The 24112-nt window shown below is 42.9% G+C and overlaps 1 protein-coding gene across 1 annotated transcript in view; it reads left to right on the top strand.

Annotated features, from left to right (window-relative positions):
- Arfgef3 (ARFGEF family member 3) overlaps positions 1 to 24112 on the top strand; it is a 146822-nt gene that overhangs the window by 71317 nt on the left and 51393 nt on the right. Inside the window, exons 6-12 of the mRNA XM_038340047.1 lie at positions 2135 to 2257; positions 5863 to 5905; positions 6571 to 6649; positions 12282 to 12386; positions 13240 to 13573; positions 21415 to 21527; positions 22496 to 23394. Of these exons, the coding sequence (XP_038195975.1) occupies positions 2135 to 2257; positions 5863 to 5905; positions 6571 to 6649; positions 12282 to 12386; positions 13240 to 13573; positions 21415 to 21527; positions 22496 to 23394 (1696 nt within the window). The remainder of the gene's footprint in view (positions 1 to 2134; positions 2258 to 5862; positions 5906 to 6570; positions 6650 to 12281; positions 12387 to 13239; positions 13574 to 21414; positions 21528 to 22495; positions 23395 to 24112) is intronic.

Here is a 24112-nt window from a genome sequence, read left to right as displayed (position 1 = left end):
ACCATCAGTCTTAGAAAATGACAGCCTTTCTTAGGTGTTTAATTAGATAATTGAGACATACTGTTTTCACAGAGGAAGTTAGTAAATAGGGATGCAGTTAAGTTTTGTGACCATGGATTCCACGGCTGTTGGCAATATGCAGACCTACCACCTTGAACAAGTTCAGTCCACGAAAGTGAGGAAATGTTCTCTGGAGTTTCTTCACATCCCGAAGCCCTTTCCTTTCCTTTCTGCCCTGTGCCCCCATCTCTCTGTTGGTCCTGGTGCGACTCCTCTAGCCTGTCTCTTCATGCATTACTTACTTGCCCTACTAGATGGACTTCGACGGGGCTGGGCTTTCATTGCGGGATTTTCGCATCTCGGTTTACCTCTGATGTGATGGTCCTGAGTGGAATTGTTTGTAGTTAGAAAACACACAGAATAACGAGAACCCTTCATTTTGGGGCCAGTTCATAGGGGAAAGGCTAGGTCTCGGGAAAACTGGACTCAGCAGAAGGCCCTAGTTGGAATGGTGTGGGAATTAGTGAAGTAGAGTCTCGTAGGTCAGTGTAATGCGCTAGTGTAAGCCCCAAACACAAAACACAACAGACATGACGGAGGAAGAAGATAGTTTTCCATGTCTGCCAAACTTAGCAGGCTTTTTCCTTTCAAGCTGAGATCTAAAAGAAAATACAGCAAACTTCTCTATCTGGCATTGTTGCCCAAAGTAAACCATACACTGACTTTCTAGGAACAATTCAGCTGAAATTCGGTTTGTTCAGTGTACTCCATCCTTTTGTTTTTCTGTTTCCCCTCTCTCGAAGAACAGAGGGCCTCATGGAGAGAAGGAAAAGGAAGCACATTGAAGCAGGCATTCATTGCTAGGCCCATCCTTGCAGCTTTGAGAATTAGCGGCTCTGAACCCTCAAAAGCCATGACATGACATTCATAGTCAATATCAAGTAAGAGATCCCACCACCACCCCCAAATTCTCCATAACTAGCCACCAACAAGCCTTTTTAGCTTTAACTAGAGATTCAGAATTGCAAATCCAAGGAGGCGTCCTCATCAGAACAGAGGACGGAAAATAGGCAGGACGGTGGCACTGTGTATCTTTCCCTCACAGTGGTCCAGGCTCTCTGGCTCTCAATTGGCATGTGGCTTATGAGGCTGAGTGTCACCTCATGAGTGCAGGGTCACTTTTGGTTTGAAGTGCCAACTCCCAATAGAATAGAATACACTGTTTGTGAAAGAACTCAGCAAGCAGGGCTTTCAGCGTTTTCTCAGAAGACACACTCCATGATGGGGCTCCCAGTATGTGGGGAAACCCAAGCCTGTGGCTTCCCACCGAATAGTCTGAACTGGATAACAGTAAGCCTCAGGCAGGGGCAGCTCAGTGGCCAGAAAACACTTCTCCCCACAGGTCATTCTGCCTTTGTCATTGTTCACAAAACACAGCGACGGGTATCACACAGTCAAACCCATTATAGCTCCGAGATTTCCCACATCCAGTGCTGCTGTGAGCCAAAGGGGAGCTTTCTCCACCATCTGAGCTTCTCTTAGAATTGTTTGGTTTGTAGGGCGGTGGTGGCACATGCCTTTAATCCCAGCACTCTGGAGGCAGAGGCAGGCAGATCTCTGAGAGTTCGAGGACAGCCTGATCTATAGAGTGAGTTCTAGGACAGGCCCCAAAGCTACAGAAACCCTGTCTTGAAAGGAGGGAGGGAGGGAGGGAGGGAGGGAGAGAGAGAGAGAGAGAGAGAGAGAGAGAGAGAGAGAGAGAGAGAGAGAGTTGTTTCATTCACTACCCCCCCACAGATGTACATTTGCCTGTGAAACTTGGAAACATGAGCTTATCATTGTGGTAATCATCAGGGAAAGAGTTTGCAAATGCTTAAAAACAAATTTTTGAGGGATTTTTAAAAATATGGGTAGCTATTTTTTTATCAATAAATGGGTTAAACCCACACTGATCCTTTCAGAAGGATTTGGAGGCCAGAGCAAGAGGACCCAGAGCAAGGCCAATGCCAGTTACAAGAGAGCAAGAGCTTATTGGAAAACTTAAAAAGCTGGTCTTCTCTCTGCCTGATGCTGAGGACTATCTGTGATAACCGGATGTCTGGTGTGTGTGTGCATTATTTTGTCTCCTTCCCAGGTGTGCATTGAGACCTACACATGTAGCTGTCACCAGCGCAGTATCAACACTGCTGTGCGGGCCACTCTCAGCCAGATGTTGAGCGACCTGACTTTACAATTACGACAGAGGCAGGAGAACACGGTGAGCTAGCTTATCACTTTGTATGTCTGGCGTGGGTTTGGTGATGACGCGTATGATTACATGCCATATGTCCCAGGCCCTGGGCCCGCCCATGCTGCCATGGCTACTTCCCACTTAAACAGTGGGAAGTGATTTTTATTGGGATGTTTATATAAGGTTAGCTATATATGCTTGCCTATTTAGCCCCAAAGTATGGAGCGCTCTTCCTTATGGTTTTTGTAATACAAATGTAATAAAATACAATAAAATTTTGATCATTATTTTAAGTTTTTACCTTTTTCTTAAAAATCTGTTTTTTAAAAAACTTTTGCTATTAAGTATTGTTTTTGTTAAAAATATCACATAGGTGACTAGAGAGATGGCTCAGCAGTTAGAAACACTGGCTGCCCTGCTAGAGGACCTGGATTCAATTCCAAGCACCCACATGGCAGCTCACAACTGTCTGTAACTCCAGTTCCAGGCAAACCAATAGCTTCTTCTGGTTCCTCAGGCATCAGGGAGCCACGTAATACACAGATATACATGCAGGCAAAACACCTGTACACACGAAATAATGTTTTTTAAAAAATTTAAAACGTATTGTGATAGTTAACCTGTAAAATAAAAACAAGCAGCAGCTCACCGCATGCTGAGTCTGGGTGTGATTTCCTGTGGTAATAAAGTGACAGCGGTAGGCTGTCCCCACCTTCCGGAGCCAGCGGTGTATCTCATGACCTCTGAGCCCACTGGAGCTTTCTGCTCCAAACTTGCACAGATGGCCTAACAGGAGGGTCCAGGAGACCGAAACGCACTTTTTTTGTGGGTGTTTTCTTCTTGAAGTGTCAATAATATATACGTCCTCGAAAGAAGTGTTTTTCTCTGGCCTTAAAATCGCCCTCTGTAATAAGAACTCAGTAAAAGTCCCATAAAACCCGACCATGTGCTCACTGAGATGGAGCTAGTTAATTTTTAGGATAGGAAATCGCAGTTGGGGCTAGAAATATTGCAGACAGAGATGGGTTTTTCCACAGTTTAATTTCAAATATTTCTCATTTTTTTGTACTTCAGTTGTTTTCTAATTTTCAGGGAAACCGTGGGCCTGAAAGAAACCCTACAGATAGTCAAGTCAGCTCTCTGCATTCCTTATTTTACAGATGAGCTAATAAAGCCTGCGGAGATATAACTGAGCTATAAAATTAATGAGCTCTCCTTGAAGGAAGCAAAGTTAAGGCCTGAACTCTGATTCCCAGTGTTCTCCATCTACTTGTACTCGGGCAGCCGGTGCAGGCAGGCAGCAATAATTCAGAAAAACAAATACTGGTTATTTTTCTCCTTTTGTCTTTGCTATACCCAAAGCCCAAATTTCTGATAAACTAAGGTATCTGTTACTTTAGCTGAGCCTGAGTTGAAAATGATCTCATTTGTTCTATGACTTTAGATATGATAGGTATAGGAATGTTGGCTCAAAAGAATCTATAAATGGAAGACATATTTGGAGAAAAGAAGGAATTTAAGATGCTAAAAATTCTACAGTAATATCATATTTTGCATCCTTTCTAACTGATGATACAATTGAATACTTTACTATTAATAATACTTGAATGCACTATTTCAAAGTACTCCCAATTATGTTCATTTACTCTTATTTTTGGAATTATAAGTAGAGGGCAGTCATAATAATGTTTTGGGCAAGGTAATGTTTGTACCCGTGACAGAACATGCCGTATAGCCTAGCAGTATGGTAGGCTAAATCATTTTGGGTTTGGTGCATATAATTTATGTCACACAATGACAAAAATTACTTTAGCAGTGACATTCTCATACTATTTCCCTACCATTAAATAGTATATAACTATGTTAGGTGTCAAGTCATGTGCCTCGGCCTTCTATTGCTTAGGCTTCCTTAAGAATGGTAGCAGGCACAGCTGAGGCCGTCTGGCTGTACACTGCAGAGGTTATATGTCTCCATCCTGAGTTTTATGTGAGCAGTCAGTCTGTCGGTTCTGCTCATCCCTGACCATCTAGACTGCCCCATGTGCACGGTCAGCCTGCTGGTCCTGCTCGTCACTGACCGTCTAGAGTGCCCCACGTGAGTGGTCAGCCTGCTGGTTCTGCTCTTCACTAACTGTCTAGACTCACCCCAATCACAGGCAAGGTCCAAAATCAAGTGGACAATTGCTGTTTCCTGTGATTTCCTTTGTATTTCCCTTGTATTTGTCTTTTGCAAATGCATTGCCTGTACCAGAAAAATGAAATTCTCCGGATGGTACCTTCGAAGCATTTGTGATGTCTAGTAGAGGGAACGGCCAGGTTTTCCACCTAAAAATTAGATACTTTTTCAAAAACGATTAAAGAGAAGTGTCTATCAGAATGATAAAGTTTGCTCTACGGAAGTTATCCAACCCCTGGGGGACATTCAGAATCACGTGGGAAGAATATATATATATATTCTATAGCATGACTCATCACTGGAAAGACATCCTGGGCCAACTGAGAATTAGGAAGACCAGGATACAGCCGAAAGACAATAAATAATGCGGACTACAAAGGTATTAGCATAAAGTCTACCTTCCACATAATGTGTGCAACACCCGACCTTCTCCCAGGCCAGATTCCAGTTCTGATTTTGTATCCTTAAAAATGCTGAGTTATCATCTTACTTTATTATTGAGTTACTTAGATGACCACATTCATTGCTGACTTGTAAGCTGCTGATTTTTCAAAGTGAAATTGCCACATAAAAATATCTAGTGGCTGGACTATTCATATATCTCTACCTTTAAATGTCAGTCTTGGAGACACTGATATAACATCTCACAAAATCTGCTATGATAGCAGCTGCATTTGCAGATTTTAAATACGGAGCAGTAGACATACATGCCTATAGTGAGTCTTAAAACTTGCAGCACCATGGGATGATTTATGTGTCTGTCAGATAGATAACTGGCATGAGAATCCCTGCCCATCAAACAAATCCTGCTGTCGAGAGGTTAGGAAACTGAGTCACCTCCTTCCCAGTCTCTGCAGTCACTGAGTTAGGCCTGCCATGAAAACATGAGCCGTCTTACATGTAAACCTTTCACTTCCTGCTTTTCCTAGGCCGTATCTCTGCTCTAAGAATTCTGTATCTAGTGGCAGCCAAAATAGGCTGTGTGGCAGTCACAAGTTAATAGGCTCCCCCAACAAACAGGAAGGCGGTGCTCTGAGCTGTGTTCATCTTGGAACCTGTATCCCCAAGCCCAGCAAGGATGATTCTTCTTATGACTCTGTCTAGATCTGTTAGGGCCAGGAATAGTGTATCCTGTCATGTTGCAATAAATTGTTGTCTGCACAAAGATTAACTCACCTCTTCAGGTAGACACTGCCCAAGTTCTAGCCCAGCAATGAAAGTACACCATGGGGCTTAAAATCCAAGAAGTGTTTGAACTCTCAAATAGTTTCTTTTGGGACCTGACACACAGTTTTTCTCCTTAGGGTTGTGAGCACTGAAAAGCTTCCAGCATGCTTGGGTGTGGCATCCAGAGTACCCAGGATGCCATTTGCTTTCCTAGAACTTTGTGATGTCTAAGAATTAGGACTTTCCTTGCCTGAATCTCCTAATTGTCTCTGTGTGTCTCCCTCCCTAGATAGTTGAAAACCCAGATGTCCCGCAGGAATTCGGGAGTCAAGGTATTGCGTTTAGTTTTTTTCTAGACCTTTTTAAATGGTTGGGGTATAAAAATACCTACTTGGTGCATGGAATTGAGGGTATAAAGATGGTCCGAGCTCTGCTTGGCTTCTCCATGCTTAGTATTATCTAACCAGCTGCTGTCTTCCTTCTGTTTCTACAGTCTCCTGTGCCAACTGTGTGAGGGAAATTAGCACTTTATATCCCTCCCATTTGGAGGCTTTTTGTTCTCCCTCCTTCCCCTCCCTTCTTGTCTTTCTTCCTTTTTTTTTCTGCTTTTCATTCTCCATGGATCCAGGTTTAATTGCTAAAATGAGAATTGAGCAGAGAGTTATAGGAGCCTGAGTGACAGACATGTAATGTTATTATTCTAGAATTATGTTTTTTTTTAATTTACCATACAGCTTTGCGTTAACTGTAGAAGAAATTTACTTATAATGAGAAACGATCTTTTATTTTTTCCCCTGGGTTGTGTTTTGTGTGTTTTTCATTATAAAGGAGTAGCTCTGGTCCCTTCTTCTTTTTTCTATGATTGTTCTGGTGGCCTAAAAGAGGTCTCATATCTAAAATCCTTTAAAAGCCCATCTAAATCACAGGATGGAAAGGGCATTGAGGGAACTTCTGACACCCACCGGTGTCTAATGCTTGCACCTCCTCTGTTTTGAAGGCGCTACAGTAGAGGCCCTCTGTGATGACGTTGTCTCTGTCCTCGCTGTCCTGTGTGAGAAGCTCCAAGCCTCCATAAAGTAAGTCCCCTTCCGTCCCGGCTGATATCCAACAGCTGTTCACTTTGAAAACAACTTCTGTCTCTCGCATCATTGATGTTATAGAGTATCCATCTTCAGTAGTTCCCTCCCACCAGCAGTTACTTGTCATTCCTGAGAAATACATTCGGAGATCTCTGTCCATCCCCACTTATTAAATGTCATTACTAAAGTGTATCGTTGTCTTAAGTGAACATGGGGCTACAATACCTAGAAAGAAGAGTGAGTCCCTTGATCCCAGAGCTGAGGAGAGAGTGGGGGACTCAGAGCTGGTGGCTGAGACTAGGTCCTGGCTTGGGCATGGCTCTACTGTGTGACGGCCAATGACCTTTCTCATGGGACTTTTGTCCTCTGTTAGTAACAAGGTTGGATTATGCAAGCTTTTTTCTTCTAACATTCCCTACTCTGGTCCTTAGCTTTTGGCTTTTGGTAGAGAATACAGGCATGCTAAGTTTATACTTTCTAGACAATAAAATAATAATACTATATGTCATATAAAATATTTCAGCGTTACTTGTAGGAACAAATGAGAAAACTTCCTTAAAAGTCAACTGATGCCCACCCTCTAAGATCATCAGGGTAACAAAATTAGACTTCCTAACTTGTTACAGTGGAGGAGCATGTACTCCTGGGAAACGAGAGAGCACCCCTCCCTCCCTCCCTCTTTTTCTCAAAACCAAAGGGCAGAAGTATCCATCAGCCATTGAACACTTCTTAACTCCATGATCTGGGGAGAGGCATTAAGTGGCAAAGCAGTTCCTATGGCCCATAAAACATTTTTCTCTCAAGTCATAGACAGCCTTAGGCAGGCTACTACTCTACCTCATGGTTTTGAGAGGATGTGCAATCTTGGGTTTTTGATCCATATCCCCTGATCATAATCTTGCCTCTGGAATTTGATTGCTTATGATCTCTGCCAATAATTTCAGTACCCTAAGATGAAGGGGTGGGCTTTCTAAGGTTAGGGTGCTGCATGCATCATGTAGCAGAATGCCTCTCTGTTAGCTCTCTAGTGTTCATCCCTTCCTTCTTGAGTGTTTGTGTTCATGTGCTGTCTTCTGGTTCTATTCCTCAGTTCCTTCTTCTTCATTACTAAACCAGATATTCCATCTGTCTTCTCAGTAGCTTTTCCCCTCTAAAACCCCAATGGGCTTACCATCATTTTCAAAATCAGACTCCAGGTACCTCCCAGGGCTTAGTCTCATCCAGACATGTGCTTGTGACATACTCAGTCTCTCTGGAGAATTCTGAAATATCTGGAGGTACTCAGTACATCTCACCAAACAGGCCTTGCAGATGTGATAGTAATAGAGTCGTATATTAGACAAGCTGAGTTGTATGCACTCTCTCCAGCTCAAGAATTTCTCAGAGTAACATGTGACTCCTCCTCTATATGTCTCCTGCCGCTCTGTCCCAATCTCCTTCTCCAAAGAACATCGGACAGGACTCTGTACCAAAGAAGGCGTAGAATCAGTAAGGCCAGTCAGAATGCAGAATGACCATATCAATTACTCCCATTCTGCTGCAGCTCTTACATATTGTTTGCTTCATTCTCTTGTTTTTCTAATTAAATTCAAATCTGGACCAAAGAACAGCAAACATTTGGAAGGAAAAAAAAGTTTAAAACCCAACACTTTTGAGACCTACAGAGATGCTGAAAATACTCCTGATTATCCTCCCGGGGGGTGACCTCCCTGGTTAGGTGGTCGCTCAGCCTGTATGACCCACTGTCCACTGCAGAGAGTTGTTCTGCTTGGATGTGTACCTGGGAAGATCTTAGCAATGAGCAAGCAATACAGCAAACAGCACATAATCTGCCAATCATGAAATGCTCTAATTAAAGACCAAGAGGAGTTGTTCATAGCCCACCCGCATGTATCTTGAAAAATTTAGCTAGGTTCTAGGCTCATCCTCCCTCCATGCATCCCAGTGTTGGCCTGTCTGCAAGTATACAAGTCCAAAAGACTTGCACACCATGCAAATATTCAAAGATCTCTAAGCGAAGAGCATGCATGAAGATTCTCAGATTTTCTGAGCTCCATTTCATAGCATGACTCATGCAAGACCATAAGAACCTGATATCCAGACTCTGCAGCCCACATTTAAGCTGTTGTACTGTCTCCAAGGAGACTCCAGGGTCAGTTTCCTTGGTGATACATTCCTGTCAATGAGGCTGATTCGTGGAGCCTGCAGTGTTTCCCAGCAGGCTTTGCAAATATTTGCCATAACCCTGACAGCTCATCATTTTCCTCCTAGACTTATCCCCAATGACTTCAGAAATTGAGAATCTTTACTTTCTATCTTTACTTTCGCTTTGCAATCCTAGACAAACATTTGAGGAAGAGATATTTTCGCGTGGGGACATTGAATCTTAAAAATGATCCCAGTTTGTTGTCAGAAAAATTAACCTGAGACACAGTGAAGATGATCCTTCCAGAATTGAGTTTTCTTTCCTTTTTAATCTAAATAACATTTTTCATTTCTTTTACATCCTAACCAGTTTCCCCTCCCTCTTTTCTTGTCCCCTCCCTTTTCCCATCTCCCCATCTCTCCATCCACTCCTCCATCTCCGTTCAAAAAGGGACAGGCTAGTGGGCAGTGTGGCTCTACTGTTCAGCCCTCTCCAGTCCATTTAAGAAAAATCATTCAAAATCATTGCCTGGGCAGAACTTCAGACATCTTAACACAGTCTATAGTGGTGTCTCTGTCTCTCTAATCCCCACTCCATTATTATTATTATTATTATTATTATTATTATTATTACTACTACTACTACTACTAATACTACTACCATCATCATCATCATCAAATTTCATGTAGCCCAGACTGGCCCTGATCCCTATATACAGCTACAAATGACCTTGAACTGACCCTCCTGTGTCAACTCCCCACGTATTTTAGGGAAGGAGGACACTTATTTGTTTCCCGGCTGCCCAGACTCCCAAAATAACCACACAGAAACTGTATTAATCAAATTACTGCTTGGCCCATTAGCTCTAGCTTCTTATTGGCTAACTCTTACATCTTAATTTAGCCCATCTCTATTAATCTGCATATCGCCACAAGGCTGTGATTTACCAGGTAAAGTTCCGGTGTTTGTCTCCAATGGGGTTACATGGCTTCTCACTGACTCTGCCTCCTTTCTCCCAGCATTCAGTTTAGTTTTCCCCGCCTAGCTCTGCTCTACCCTATCACAGGCCCAAAACAGCTTATTTATTAACCAATGGTATTCACAGCATACAGAGGGGAGTCCCACATCACTCAAGTGCTGGGATTGCAGACATGCACCACTGAGCCTGCCTTCTAGCTCCACTCTTGTATATACGATCCTCATATCCTGTGCTTCACCTGACAGCCTCCCAGCCCAAACTGCTTCCCCCTCTCTCTGCATTTTTCCACACTCTCCTTCACAGCTCCATGATGCCACAGATACCTGCTGGAACTTCGAGGCTGTACAAAGGCAGTGTTTCCGATCACATCCTCCCAGGCCTTTCTGATGGGGTGCTTTTGTTCTGCAGTATCATAGAAACCTACACGGAGTGCTTCATCTACAGCACTTGACATCAGCATTTGGTCTGTGTGTTTCTCTGTCTTGTCCCACAGTGGAAAGTGTGCTATTTTCAGAGCAGCGAGAGGCCGCGGAAACATGGAGGAGGGAGAGGCTAGAAATGGGAAGTCTTTATTGGCCTGCAAAGGGTTAATATTTTTTGTCCTTCTCATTCTTCTAATCAAATTGTAACTATTACTGTCCTTCTGCCAAATGATAGTGACTTCTGTAGCAGCTCATCCTTTATCCCCTCTCCCCCATCCTCAGAGTATGTATCCAAATGTGGGCGGCATTCTCTCCCAGTGTGCTGATAGTAATTGTGTAGTGAGGGGGACAAAGAGCTTTCAGACTGTGGGCTGGTGAACTTCTTCTGTAAACAACCATATAATGTGTCTCCTCATGGGCTTTTTTAAAAATTGGCCTCATAGTCCCTTTAAAATATAACAATACTTTCAAATTCACAGGGTTCGGCCTCTGAGCCCTAGCTTGCCAGTCAGTTTCAGAGTCTGAAGTTGGTTTGGGGTGTTATTATAGAGACATTCCCAGTGTCCGTCTCACACGGCCTTGTCTTGCAGTGACACGGTCTTTGTCATTTCGGCGGGAGGATGGACTTCTGGCCTCTAGGGCAGATGGACAGTTCCTTTTCCCTCTTCTGTGCCTTCCAGTTTGCTCTCGCAGCCTGCCCCTTCCCTTCCCCTTCTGCTATACGGAACCACTTAACTGTTGAGAACACTGGCCTTCTTTCCTAGCATTTATTTTAAGTTAGGACAAAACAGGAGTAGCTGAGTGTTATTATTGGCAGACTTCTCCTTTTATGGCTAGTTCACTCTCTAAGAGATTCTTACCTCATTTCTCTTTAGAAGATTTGCAAGTCAAGTAAATGTGTTGAAAGCTAAGTTTTTTCCATCCCGGAGTCTCACTGCATCCTGGAATTTAAGCATCTTTTGTGACACTGAGCGTAGACATAAGCTGGGAACATAAGAATGTGTTTCCTATAGAGTTGTCTTTATTTATTAGCGTATCGAGACAGCCTGTAAAGATAACTACCCTTAAGGAAAAACAACAACAAATATATTTGAGGCCTGGAGAGATGGCTCAGCAGTTAAGAGCTCTAACTGCTCACTCTAAGGACCTAGGTTCAGTTCCCTGCACATGGTGGCTAGCAACTGTCTGTAACTCCAGTTCCAGGGGACCCCATACCATCCTCTAGCCTCCAAGGGCACCAAGTACACAGATGGTTAGTAGACATACATGCAGCCAAAAGAGTCATGTACGTAAAAATATTAATGTTTCCTTAATAAATAAAGAAGTAATGTGGGTTGTGAAGCAGTGAAGTGTTTGCTAGTGAGATAATGTGGTTGTTTGTAGGCATTAAGTCAGTATTAAATTGCTTACCTAGCCTGTGTGAGACCCTGGCTTTAAGACCCAGCTCGAAGGAAGAGGAAGAGAAATGGTGCAGGAGAGATAGAAAAGAACTCAATGGTATAAATGGTTTCATAGAAAGTTAAGTCATCAGAGATAATTAATATTTCTGGCAGATCCAGGGCTTGGCTAACATGTCGCCATTTGTACACTCACTGTAGAAAATGTATTGTAATCTTATAAGGTGCGGATACGATAAAGGTGTGTGTGAAGGGTAAACCGTAACCTCCTGTTTCACACTCAGTTGTTTTACAAATGCACAGAAGCCTTTCTCCAAGATAAGGTTTATTAGTTTCCCCAAATAAGCCTAACTCGATCACTTTGTTAGGGCTGCCATAATGGGGCACCAAAGACTGGGTGCCTTGCACGGGGGAGCTGTCATCTCCTAACTGTTCTGGAGGCTGACGTGTCTAGATCAGGGTAGTGACTCCCGAGCACCGCCGCAGGACCACCACCTCCCCACTTGCCTGTGGAGAGTTATCTCCCCACGTCTCTTCCTACAATCTTCCCTCTATGTGGGGGTACACCGACCGCACATCCCCTGGGGTGATGCCTAGAGTCTCTCCAGATTCTGTCCCAGTGCCACCTCTCTCATTTTGCCTTGTGTTTTGCTTGTCTTTGTGTGTTCCTTTTGTGCTTCCACAGTGACAGCCAGCAGCTGCAGCTTCTGTACCTGGAATGCATTCTCTCCGTGCTCAGCAGCTCCTCCTCCTCCATGTACCTGCACAGGGGCTTCACTGACCTCATCTGGTGAGAATAAAGCCCTGATGCCCCCACGCCAGCCAGGGGCTCCAGTAGCTGTGTCTCGGTCCCATTCCACAGTGCCCATGACTTAGTGATAGTTCCATCTATTTTTATGGGTCCTCCAGGTAGGAGAATTGCTTTATTTATGTACATCACCCCAAATTCCTTAAAGAAACTAGTGGCTAAATATAAAAAATTTTCTTCCGGCAGCCCTCCTGGGCCATTACATCAATGGGATCACACGAGACAGAACCAAGTGACTTCTGGGTTCTCAGTCTGTTCTAAGAAGCATGTAAATATATCAGGCAGTACATGGGCAAGAAATTCTACCCCTGAACTGGTCTCTAGTGCCACAAGAGTGCTGATCACCTACTCATGTCCAGAGATTCCGGGAAGTGACAGGCCCCACAGGCAGTCACTCAGTAGGCTATTGATCCCATTTTACTAACAGGGAGGAAGCTGAATGAGGGGTGTCAGTATGGGATTTGAAACTAACCCCTTAAATGACAAACGATTCTGTTATTCATAGCAAAATGAACCTCAATGAGAAAGCTTCTTAGCATTCTGAGCCCTGTTTGTTCACACATACATATATACACACACATACACACACATATATACACAGAGACGTGCACATGCTCACAGACGCGAATGGTCCTTAAATGCTTCTCTTGACTTTATTTAACATGAGAAATGAGGAAGACTGGGCATACTGGATGTGACATAGGCAAAAGAAGGAAGAGTAGGGACCCATGCTCTTCCTGGATATTTTTGTGGCAAATATTTGTTTTCCTGGTGGCATTCCCATTTTATCACGTGGCTTCTAGTAAGGCCTATCTTTCCTCCCGCCTCTTCCCAGGAAAAGCCTCTGCCCGGCTCTCATTGTGATCCTGGGGAACCCCATTCATGACAAAACCATCACCTCTGCTCACAGCAGCAGCACCAGCAGCAATGTGGAGTCGGACTCGGCCTCTCCTGGTGTGTCTGACCATGGCCGCGGCTCAGGCTGCTCCTGCACTGCACCTACCCTGAGCAGCCCTGTGGCCCGCACCATCTATTACCTTGCAGCTGAGCTCGTCCGCTTAGTGGGGTCAGTGGACTCCATGAAGCCAGTGCTCCAGTCCCTCTACCACCGTGTGCTCCTGTATCCCCCGCCTCAGCACCGGGTGGAAGCCATCAAGATCATGAAAGAGGTAGGGAGGTGTGGGAGAACGCCATGGGTTTGCCCACAGGAATCTAAACTGCTTGTCATCCCTTGCTGGGGGTGTCATTGCCACCACATGGAGTCCAGTAACAAACAATTCTGAAGTTGGTAGGCATATATTTTGGGAGCTTTGGTTTAAAAAAAGGAAATGTTAGAGACATTCATTGGCTTTAAACTCTTTGATAATTAGCTGTGTGTTTGTTAAAATTTGCTATGTGTTTGTTAAAACTCTGACAGATGTACACATGAGAGCTCATCCTTTTGGTTTGAGTTCCTTTCTGTGCAGATATACATGCTTGGCACCTTGGCAAAATCAGATTCCAAAATGACTTGCCTGGTGCTGTGGTGTGTGTATGTGGTTCCAGCTACTCAGGAGGCTCAGCCAAGAGGATGTCTTGAATCCAGGCATTCATTGTTATAGTGTGCCATAAAATTGGGAGTCTATACTAAATACAGCATCAATATGGTGACCTCCTAGGAGCAAGGGACCACTGCCTAAGGAAAGGTAACCTAGCCCAGGTCAGAAACAGAATGACCTAATGCTTGAGACATACACAAAAGAGCTTTGCTGGTTTCTTGATAAAAGAAACCCTTTATCCTCTTCCTCCATGTGTTCTGTCCTCTTAATCAAATACCAAAATCCTACGATAGAAAGGCTTTGTATCTGATAATAGCCATTCCAGTGGGCTGCCTCCTGGCTTTGAGGATGAATTGCAGTTGTTTTAAAGGTGCTGCAAAAGAGAATTCTCACTCCATCAAACTCCTCCCCCAGAAATTACTAAGAAAAGGAATCAGTGCTTTTGTTTATGTGAACTTCTTCATAAAGGTTAGTGTTCTAGGTGAACCTTTTTTTCTTTGTTTGGTTTTCCATTTTGTTTTGTTTTGTTTCTGTAATAAAGCACTCTGACCAAAAGCAACCTTGGGAGGAAAGGGCTTATTTATTTGGCTTACTCTTAGAGATAATAATCCACCACTGAGGGAAGTCAGGGTGGGAACTCAAGCAGAAACCACAGAGGAAGACTGCTTACTGACTTTATCTGGCTAGCTCATCTGGTATTTTTATACAGCGCAGACCTATATACCTAGGGATGGCACCACCCACAGTGGGCTGTACCCTTCTCATCAGTTAGTAATCAAAACAGTGCCCCATAGACATGCCCACAGGCCAGGTTGATCTACACAATTCCTTAACTGAAGTTTCCTCAGGTGACTGTAGGCTGTGTCAAGTTGACAGCTGAAATTAACTAGGGTACTTGGTTTCATTTATGTAGAGTACTAACGCCCCCAAAAATCAGAGTAACAATATATGGGTTGATTCAATTTAAGCAATATTGACCATCAGTTTCTTTTAAAGTCTATTTTTTCTTCACCAGAGTATCTTTACATAATTAATCATTGAAACTTACCAGGTACACAGGATGTTCTGATAGTTGCCCTCTCAGGCTTAAGTGGTATTACCATATGAAATCCACACAGAGATTATTAGTGTATGATGGTGAAGGACCTCATCTGACCAAATCCCAGTGGCCTTTTGTATTTCAGCATTGGGCTCTAGTCTATCTAATCAGATAGCCCTACGGCCATAGGCCAACTTAGAATCACAGCTGTACCATGGTCTTACTGATAGGCTTTCCAGACAATGATGGTCCTTTTGTCATCTAATTTCTCCAGCTAAGACCAAAGAACAAAGAATTAAATTTTAATTCCTTCTTGGTTATATTTTCATAAGATCTTATCATAATGAGGAGTTCTGACCCAGTATTTCTAGAAATTGTGAGTTAATCCAGACTTAATAGATGGTCAAGAAAACACATGAGCACACAAAACCAATCATTATCTCTTTTCTATTCTTTGCCAGACACATCATGTTCATTATAGCTTCAACAGGTTGTGCACTGACTTTACTGTGACCAATAGTGTAGCTTCTTTTCCTCTCCATCCTGCCAGGGGGTGGCACCAAAAGCCCAGCTTTCAGATTCTCTCACTGCTTGGTTGGTGAAGAATGCATAACTTTGACTAGTCTACTTGGCTACCATTTATTTAGGCAACAGGGCCTCTCCACTAGCACTCTCTTCAGACAGACCACTATTCTATTAAACCTGATGCTTTAAGGAGGTGGACTAGCCTTCCTCTCTGTAGGCAGATCCTCGGGGTTAGAAGAGAAGGAAAGGGATTATTGGCCAAGAAGACTAAGTTCTTCCTGCTAAATTCACCATTCAGGTCAAGGGCTTCCCTGCACTATAAAAAAAAAAAAGAGAGAGATATTTTACTTGGAAATGTGAAGCCAGAAAGAGGGATTTTTCTGGCCCACACAGAAGCTGGAGCCTTGAGAGGCCAAATGACTTGTCCAAATTCCTAACAATAAGTAATAGTAAAACCCCTGGTCCCCTAATTCTAAACCCAGGGGCTCTTCTTATCCATCGCTAACGTCTAGACATATCATTCACAATGCAATGTAAACACTTCCTGAAGGTCCTTGGCTGGCACTGGGTCAGCTACCCATTCTCAAGCTTGAGTATAAGAATCAGACCCTTTCACTGCCACTCACATGCCAGATGACAGCAGGCAAATTGCTTAACTCTAGAATATTCCAATGCTGTAAAGATAAGAAAACTGTAAATTCAAAGTTTATATGTTCGAAGTGCAATGAAGTTTGCCTAAGTACTTTATGAGTCTAGAATACCAAGCAAAATTAAATAATGTACTTGTTACCACCATAAGGAAGATGACCACAAACCACACGGAGGTTGCAAACAGACAGCTCTGACGTTTTTCATGGCTGCTTTTCTTCTGTTATATTATTGGACTTCCTTTTAGAGATCACCATTGATAATTTCACCATGACCCAAACTCTCTAATCACTCCTCACTGCCTTCTGTACTGATGGAGGTCTCTCATTGGTTAATAAAGAAACTGCCTTGGCCCATTTAATAGGCCACCCCTTGGGTGGGTGGAGTAGACAGAACAGGAAGAAGGAAGTGAGGTAGATGGCTCAGACAATTGCCCCACCTCTCCTCTCTGGGACAGTTGCCATGAAGCCAGCCACCAGGTCAGACGTGCTGAATCTTTCCCGGTAAGACACCACTCGTGGTGTTACATACATTACTAAATATGGGCTAGTTAAGATGTGAGTAAGAGGCTGAAACTAATGGGCCAGGCAGTGTTTAAATGAATACAGTTTGTGTGTTGTTATTTCAGGTGTAAAGCTAGCCATGTGGGATCCGGGCGAGATGAAAAGCAGGCCTGCTTGCCTCCATACTACACTGCACCATCTGAATTACTATACTGTTTCTAGAACTGTCTACCAATTTTCTCATTTCCTGTCATTCTTTGAGATGCAACTTAATCTCACCTGACTGGCCCTACTTTACACCTTCCTGCTTCTGTTCATTCCCTAATTTCTTGTAAGTGGTCATTTACAGTAGGCTAGACCAAACATGTCCAACCTGCACACTACAGGTAACCTACATCTCAAAATACCCAAACACACAAAAAGACATATGTTTTATGATTTTTCATGATTTAAGTTGAACATTTCTCAAGCATGAGCTTTGTAGGTGATAACATTGTACCACAATGTCAAAACGGAGACCTACCTACCCAACACTTTTCTCCCGTAGATCAATACTATTATGCCAGTTTTTTAAAGGGAGAAGTTAGGGCTCTGGGGACAATTAGTCACTTGTCTGAAATACTACATTTGTGAGAAACAAGGTTCATCTGTGAACCTGGGTGTTCCAAATACAGTTGCCTCTTTGTGACCAAAACCTTCCCTATGGTTGTGTTTCCTTAGACAAAGTCTTGCTCTTAACTCCATCTCACCCATTGACAACTGATGCTCTGCCCATCAAAATGATTCCTTCACAGGAAGATTGAAAGAAGTCCTTGTACCCTCCCATATATTCTGTACACATTACTTTTGTGTATTTTCCTTCTCACATTTAACCCAAGGTGCTTCCCAAGGGCACTGTTCAGAAACAACACTAGATTAGATGCGTCCAAGTCATGTGTGAGACCAGTGCTGCCCTGGGACACCAAGCAGATGAATTCCAGCCAGGTCGTTCTGAAAATAATGCCTCTGCTTTATAAGACTAAAATGACAAGGTGGAAAATTGGTTACCTAGATACCAAAATATGGAGGGTTTTGCACACAAAGAAAACCACTCCGTACCCAGGATGCTTGTTTGCCTTTCTGTGTATTATTTCTTTGGGTCTCTGTGCCATAGACACTATGTACCTAGTTGTCAAAGACATACAGGACATTGTGTATTTTATCATGCATTCTCTTTCTGGTTCTGTCTCCTGCCTGATAATAAGTATGAAAAAGTAAGTTCCTTCCCTTGGTCTACCCTAGATGTTCTTTCTAAGTCCATACTGGCCAGATATAGAACACCAAACCACTGATGCTGTACCTCTTATGCCCATCTTGAGATTTTAAAAGGTGGGGGTATGGTTTGGTGGTACAGTATTTGGTTAGCAAACACAAGGCCATGTATTCAGTCCCTAGTACTGGGCAGCATGGGTGGGCAAGAGGAGGGAGGTGTCTAGGATTATAACTCAGTGGTAGAGTCTTTGCGTAGCATACACAGGCCTCTGAGGTTTGGTTCCCAATACCACAGGAAGATACAAAGGTCTTTGAGTGTTGTTGGTCTTTCAGAACCAACTCTGTCCCCTTCTCCTTTAGGTTCTGAAGCAATTAACAATACATGTCAAATTTAGGCATTTAAATACATTATCAAAGTTGAATTAGAGAATAAGGTGGGCTTTCAAGAGAAACTGAGACTTCAGAGTCCTATCCATTGGGCTACTGGTATAACTTGGTGTTACAGGACATGCTGAACATCATGAAACCCCTTATGCATCACTGAAGAAAAACTAAATACACATCCCTCAGAGATGTACTCACCCCTTCAACAAAAATGGAAAACAGAAGAGGTCCCTGAAGATGCAATGATCTCTGAGTAATATTCCTGCTCATACTTAGTTGTATACCTCACTCTGAAAATAAAGGGTCATAGCAGTAGGATCTAAGTTCTACACAACTTTGTTAGCCATTCCTTAATATAACCTCTAAATGACATTTTCTGTAAATATGTAGAAATATAAGTTAGTTAAAACTGAACAATGACAAGAATATTATATGTGAAGACTCGTGAGAAGGCAGCCCGTGCAGAGTACCGGCTTGTTAAATCTTCAACTATTGTATTCAAAGTAGAAAACCTAAAATGAACATCCGAGTACTCCACCTTGATGCTGTGAAAAACAGAGCAGAATAAATATGAAATAGCAAAAAGGAGAAAAAGTAAGGATAAAACAGAAAGTGTGAGAAAAAGCCATGCTGGGCTTTTAAGCCCATGCTTAAGTCATGGTATCCTGGGGAAGGGGCTGTTTTTATAACCCAGACTCATCAAATGGGAAGGAGTAGCAGATAGACTGTCCCTGCCCCTTTAGGGCAAGGTGGTGACATCTGCGTTTTAACAACAACGAAAGACTTTAAAACAAATAATTGTTTTTGGAAATATCTCTTGGCTGGAAGAGGAGACAATGGGATTCGTACTCTAGAATGCTCCAAGACTATGAATGATAGCTTTGCATTCTGGGTCTTTTGGTCACTGTTGAACATGGATAGCTCAATAAAGAAGAGGAGAAACTTTGGTAATCAATGGTGGCCTTGGTGATACATATAAAGGGCATGAATTTTCAATGTCTTTCCATGGAAAGAACAGAGTAGAGAAATACTCTTTGGTCTTAAACTTATTGTAGAGAGATGGTCCATTGTTAAGAGCCCACACTTCTCTGGCAGTGGTCAGCTCCCAGCACTCATGTCAAGCAGCTCCCAGCTGCCTGTAACTCCACCTCCAGTAGGGTTTGAATCTGATGCCCAGTTCTGGATCCAGTGGGCACCTGCCCTCCATGTGCACTCGTCCTCAGTCACAGACACACACACACATAATTAAACAAAACAAAAAATCTGTAAAACATACAACCAGTGTAGCCCTTTGTAACGTTCCCAAATGCTGGAAATCTGTCTTTGCTCAGCCAGGTTTCTCAAATAGAATCACAGTTTCAGATTATGTGGTGTAACTGTCACTCCCGTATGTAGAGAGATTAAATATGACCGTTTCAAACTGATGTCATCACTATGAACAGGGAGTACACCACAGATTCCTTAAGCATGGAGAAAGAACTAGAAAACCACCTTTTGTTGTTTCTGGACCTCAGCTTTCTTCCCACACTCAGTCTGTGCGAAAGTGTTAGAGGCCTGCCAAGAGATCCTGCAAACAAAATCTGTCCTCCTGGAAGCTAATCACATGAATATGCCAGAAACCAAAGAAAAGTTTCATGAATTAATGAACCAACTCCATAATCCTCAAATTTTCTGTGGAAGTATCCGTGTTGCCTCATCTTTTTGACCCCATCCCTGCAAAAGAGGATATTTTTTTGCATTTATTTGAGAAAAAAAGGAAAAAAAAACCCGTAAGTCCAAAGAATAGTAAAGAGTCTCAAAATATTATCCCCATTTCTGCAGCTCTCTCAGAAGTAACTGCAAAATAAAAGAACTGTAACAAAATCACTGGATGAACATGGCAACTGGGAAATTGGTGGTTTCTCGCCTAACGAGCAGGAGCTGCTTGCCTTACAGTCATTTGGTGGGGTATCATCTCCATTGTACTATGACAGCATGCAGTGGCTAGGGCCAATAGAAGATATAAATTAAATCTAGTCAAAATAGTATTGATGGAATAATGATTTATCATAAGAAAGAAAGAAATTGTGTCCTTGGCAACAACATAGATGAATAATACTGAGAAATAAGCTAGCTATAGAAAGTATCACTTGGTCCCATTTATATGTGTATTCTAAAAACCCTGAGCACATAGAAACAGAAAATAGAATGGTGGTCACCAGGGGCTACGGTGATGGAAGCTGGAGAGATGCTGGCTAAGCAACTTAGTGTGAAGTTCTACAGAGCAATTATACAGCATAGCAACTACAATTATAACAGTGTAACCACATTTTATTCTGTAGCTTACTAGCATTTTGTAGCTTCAGTTAATTTTATGACAACCTACATTTGACATCATTAGCCTGAAGTGCAGACACTTCTTCAGTGCTGCCATAATGCCACAAGTAGAAAATACCATGCTACAAAACCCTCATGCCCCGAAGTTTTAAAACTATCGTGTAACATTATCTTTAGGCTAAGAATACAAGGTGTATGTAAAATGAATTTGCTGTTTAACTTGGGTCCTATATTAGTTACTTTTCTATTGCTGTGATAAAACACTATGACCAGGGCAACTTACAAAAAAAAGTTATTTGGACTTAGAGTTTCAAAGGGTAAGAGTCCATCATGGTGGGGGATTGTGGCAGGAAACAGAAGTCACAGTGTCAGGAATAGCTGATAGGTGACATCTCAAACTGCAGGAAGGAAGTGGGGTACTGGAGATGAGACATCACTTTTGCAACATCCACCCCCAGTGACATACTTCCTCTGTCAAGACCACTCCTTCCACACCTACCTAAATAGTGCCACCATTTGGGACCAAGAATTTAAATGCCCAAGACTACAGATGATATCTCATTCAAACATGATATGACAACCACAGGTATCACCCTGAAAATACCTCATTGCATATGTACAAATAGGTCAAAATCTGAAAAATAAAATCCCAAGCCAGAGATTCATACCTCAAGCTTTCCTTCTGTTTTGTGTCCTTTACCAAAGAAGTGCACATTATTTGATCTCATGACTTTAAAACTTGGTGGATTTTTGAGTTTGGGTTTTTGTGATACTCACTTTTCTGTTCTTTCTCCATTTTCCTAAAGATACTCGGGAGCCCACAGCGTCTGTATGACTTGGCAGGACCAAGCTCTACGGAGTCAGAGCCAAGGAAAAGATCTATTTCCAAAAGAAAATCTCACTTGGATCTTCTCAAACTGTATGCTCATTTTTCTTTTGGGTCCATATAGATTGGCCAACAGTCAATATTGATGGAGGGTGTGTGGTTTGAAGTGGAGAACTTTACTTGGGATTTTTCCCACCCTGAGTGTGTTTGTGTCATTTATTGTCTAGATACCTTGGTGTTATGCAAAATCGACTTTCTCTTTTGAATACTGTGCGGTTGGCCACGCTAATAACTCTTGTATATATTTGGAGGAATGTCTTGATCTTTCATGCCTGGGTGTTATTTTCTATCTTGAAGTGTTCAACTTCTCTGAACGCTTTTCACCTTAACCACAAATTGATGAAATTTTGATGAGTCTACATTAAAAGAGATGTGCATATTTAATTATTTACCCACAAGCCACATAAAACATCTCAATTTATACTACTCATAACTTGTCAGATTTTAATATTGGCTTAAAACTGAACCTACACATGAAGCATACAAAACTTGTCCCTTGGAATTATTTAAGGGAAGAACTTTTTGATGTACAGTATTAGCTGCCAGGTTCTATTGCAGTAGCCTCCACAGAAAACTCAATATTCTGTGGTTTGTAATAATCATATTGGCATACAGCTGGTAAGAATATGTTTGTATGGAAACGTCTTCATGACCTTAGCAACAGCAACTGCCCTATTTGAAGGTCTGAACATAATTGGAAATAAAATTTGCACTGTCTTTACTTGAATAAAATGACACATGGCCTTCTGGAATTTTCATTTGTACCCAGAAAAGCTAGTCAGCCAAGAGGGCTATGATTTTAGGTGGGGAAATTTACCTGGAGTTTTTCTCTACCTGAGCATGTTTGTGGCTTTTATTGTCTAGACCCCTTGATGTTATACAAGTTAGACTATTTCTTTTGAATACTCTGCAGTTGACCAGACTTATAACTCTTGCATATTTAGGAGTGTTTCTTGATCTTTCATGCCTGGGTGCCATTTTCTGTCTTGAACACTGTGTAGCATCATGGACGGCATGACGGAAGCATGCATCAAAGGTGGCATTGAAGCCTGCTATGCTGCCGTGTCCTGTGTCTGCGCCCTGCTCGGCGCCCTAGATGAGCTCAGCCAGGGCAAGGGCTTGAATGAGAGTCAAGTACAGCTGCTGCTTCTGCGCCTCGAAGAGCTGAGAGACGGAGCCGAGTCAAGCCGCGACTCCATGGAGATTAATGAGGCTGACTTCCGCTGGCAGCGCCGAGTGCTGTCTTCAGAGCACACGCCATGGGAGTCAGGCAATGAGAGGAGCCCAGACATCAGCATCAGTGTTACCACAGACACAGGCCAGACTACGTTGGAGGGAGACTTGGGCCAGACAACACCAGAGGACCACAAGAATGGACTCAAGTCACCAGCCATTCTGGAAGGCAAGGAGACCATGAGCAAAGTGTCGGAACCTGAGGCCATAGACCAGCCCGATGTAGTTCAGAGAAGCCACACAGTCCCTTACCCTGACATCACTAATTTCCTGTCGGTAGACTGTAGGACAAGGTCCTATGGATCTAGGTATAGTGAGAGCAACTTCAGTGTAGATGACCAAGACCTGTCGAGGACAGAATTTGATTCCTGTGACCAGTATTCCATGGCAGCAGAAAAGGACTCCGGAAGGTCTGATGTATCGGACATTGGGTCGGACAACTGTTCACTGGCGGATGAAGAGCAGACCCCTCGGGACTACATGGGCCATCGGTCCCTGAGAACGGCTGCTCTGTCTCTCAAACTGCTGAAGAACCAGGAGGCTGACCAGCACAGTGCCCGGCTGTTTATACAGTCCCTCGAGGGCCTCCTTCCCCGGCTCCTAGCCCTGTCCAGTGTGGAAGAGGTGGACACCGCCCTTCAGAACTTTGCCTCTACTTTCTGCTCAGGTTTGTAGACTCTTTTGCTGTGTATGCACTGAGGACATTTAGAGCTGTGTGCCTTTGTAGGCGCTAATCTTCCTGCTTGTGGTTTGAAGAGCTTAAAGCAATGGCTCTCGACCTTCCTAATGCTGTGACCCTTTAATACAGTTCCTCAAGCTGTGGTGACCCCAACCATACAATCATTTTTGTTACTACTTCATAATTTTGCTACTGTTAGAAATCGTAATGTAAATATCTAATATGCAATCCCAAAGGGGTCGCAACCCACAAGCTGAGAACCACTGGCTTCAAAAGCATGTTAGTGAGCCCCGGGGTTTCCTCTGCTAGAGAGTAAAGGACTGGAAGACTTATGGGTGAGGGTTTATGGCACAGGGACAAGCTCTACAGCCTGGATGCTCTCTGACCAACTGTCCTTGATACCAAGAGAGGCACCAGATAGTGGTGGCCAGAGCAGCTGTGTGCCGCAGTCTGGCACTGTGGTTGGTTTGGGTAATGATTGAGTCTCTGCAAAATGGCAAAGTTATATGCATAGTCTTGAATTTGAAAAATCATTGTCATGAGCCAGGGAGATGACTTGGTCAGTAAAGACAGCCTGAGTCGTGGGCTAGAAATCTGACTTGGTAGTGCGTTTATCATCTTATATTAATTATATGTAGCAATAGGTTTCATTATGACATGGATATATATATATATATATAAAATGAATTTTTATTATCTCCACCCT

The sequence above is a fragment of the Arvicola amphibius genome, chromosome 8 (assembly GCF_903992535.2).
Source record: "Arvicola amphibius chromosome 8, mArvAmp1.2, whole genome shotgun sequence".
Lineage (NCBI taxonomy): Eukaryota > Metazoa > Chordata > Mammalia > Rodentia > Cricetidae > Arvicola > Arvicola amphibius.
The sequence above is the reverse complement of the archived record's forward strand: the minus strand, read 5'-3'. Positions and strand labels throughout refer to the sequence as shown.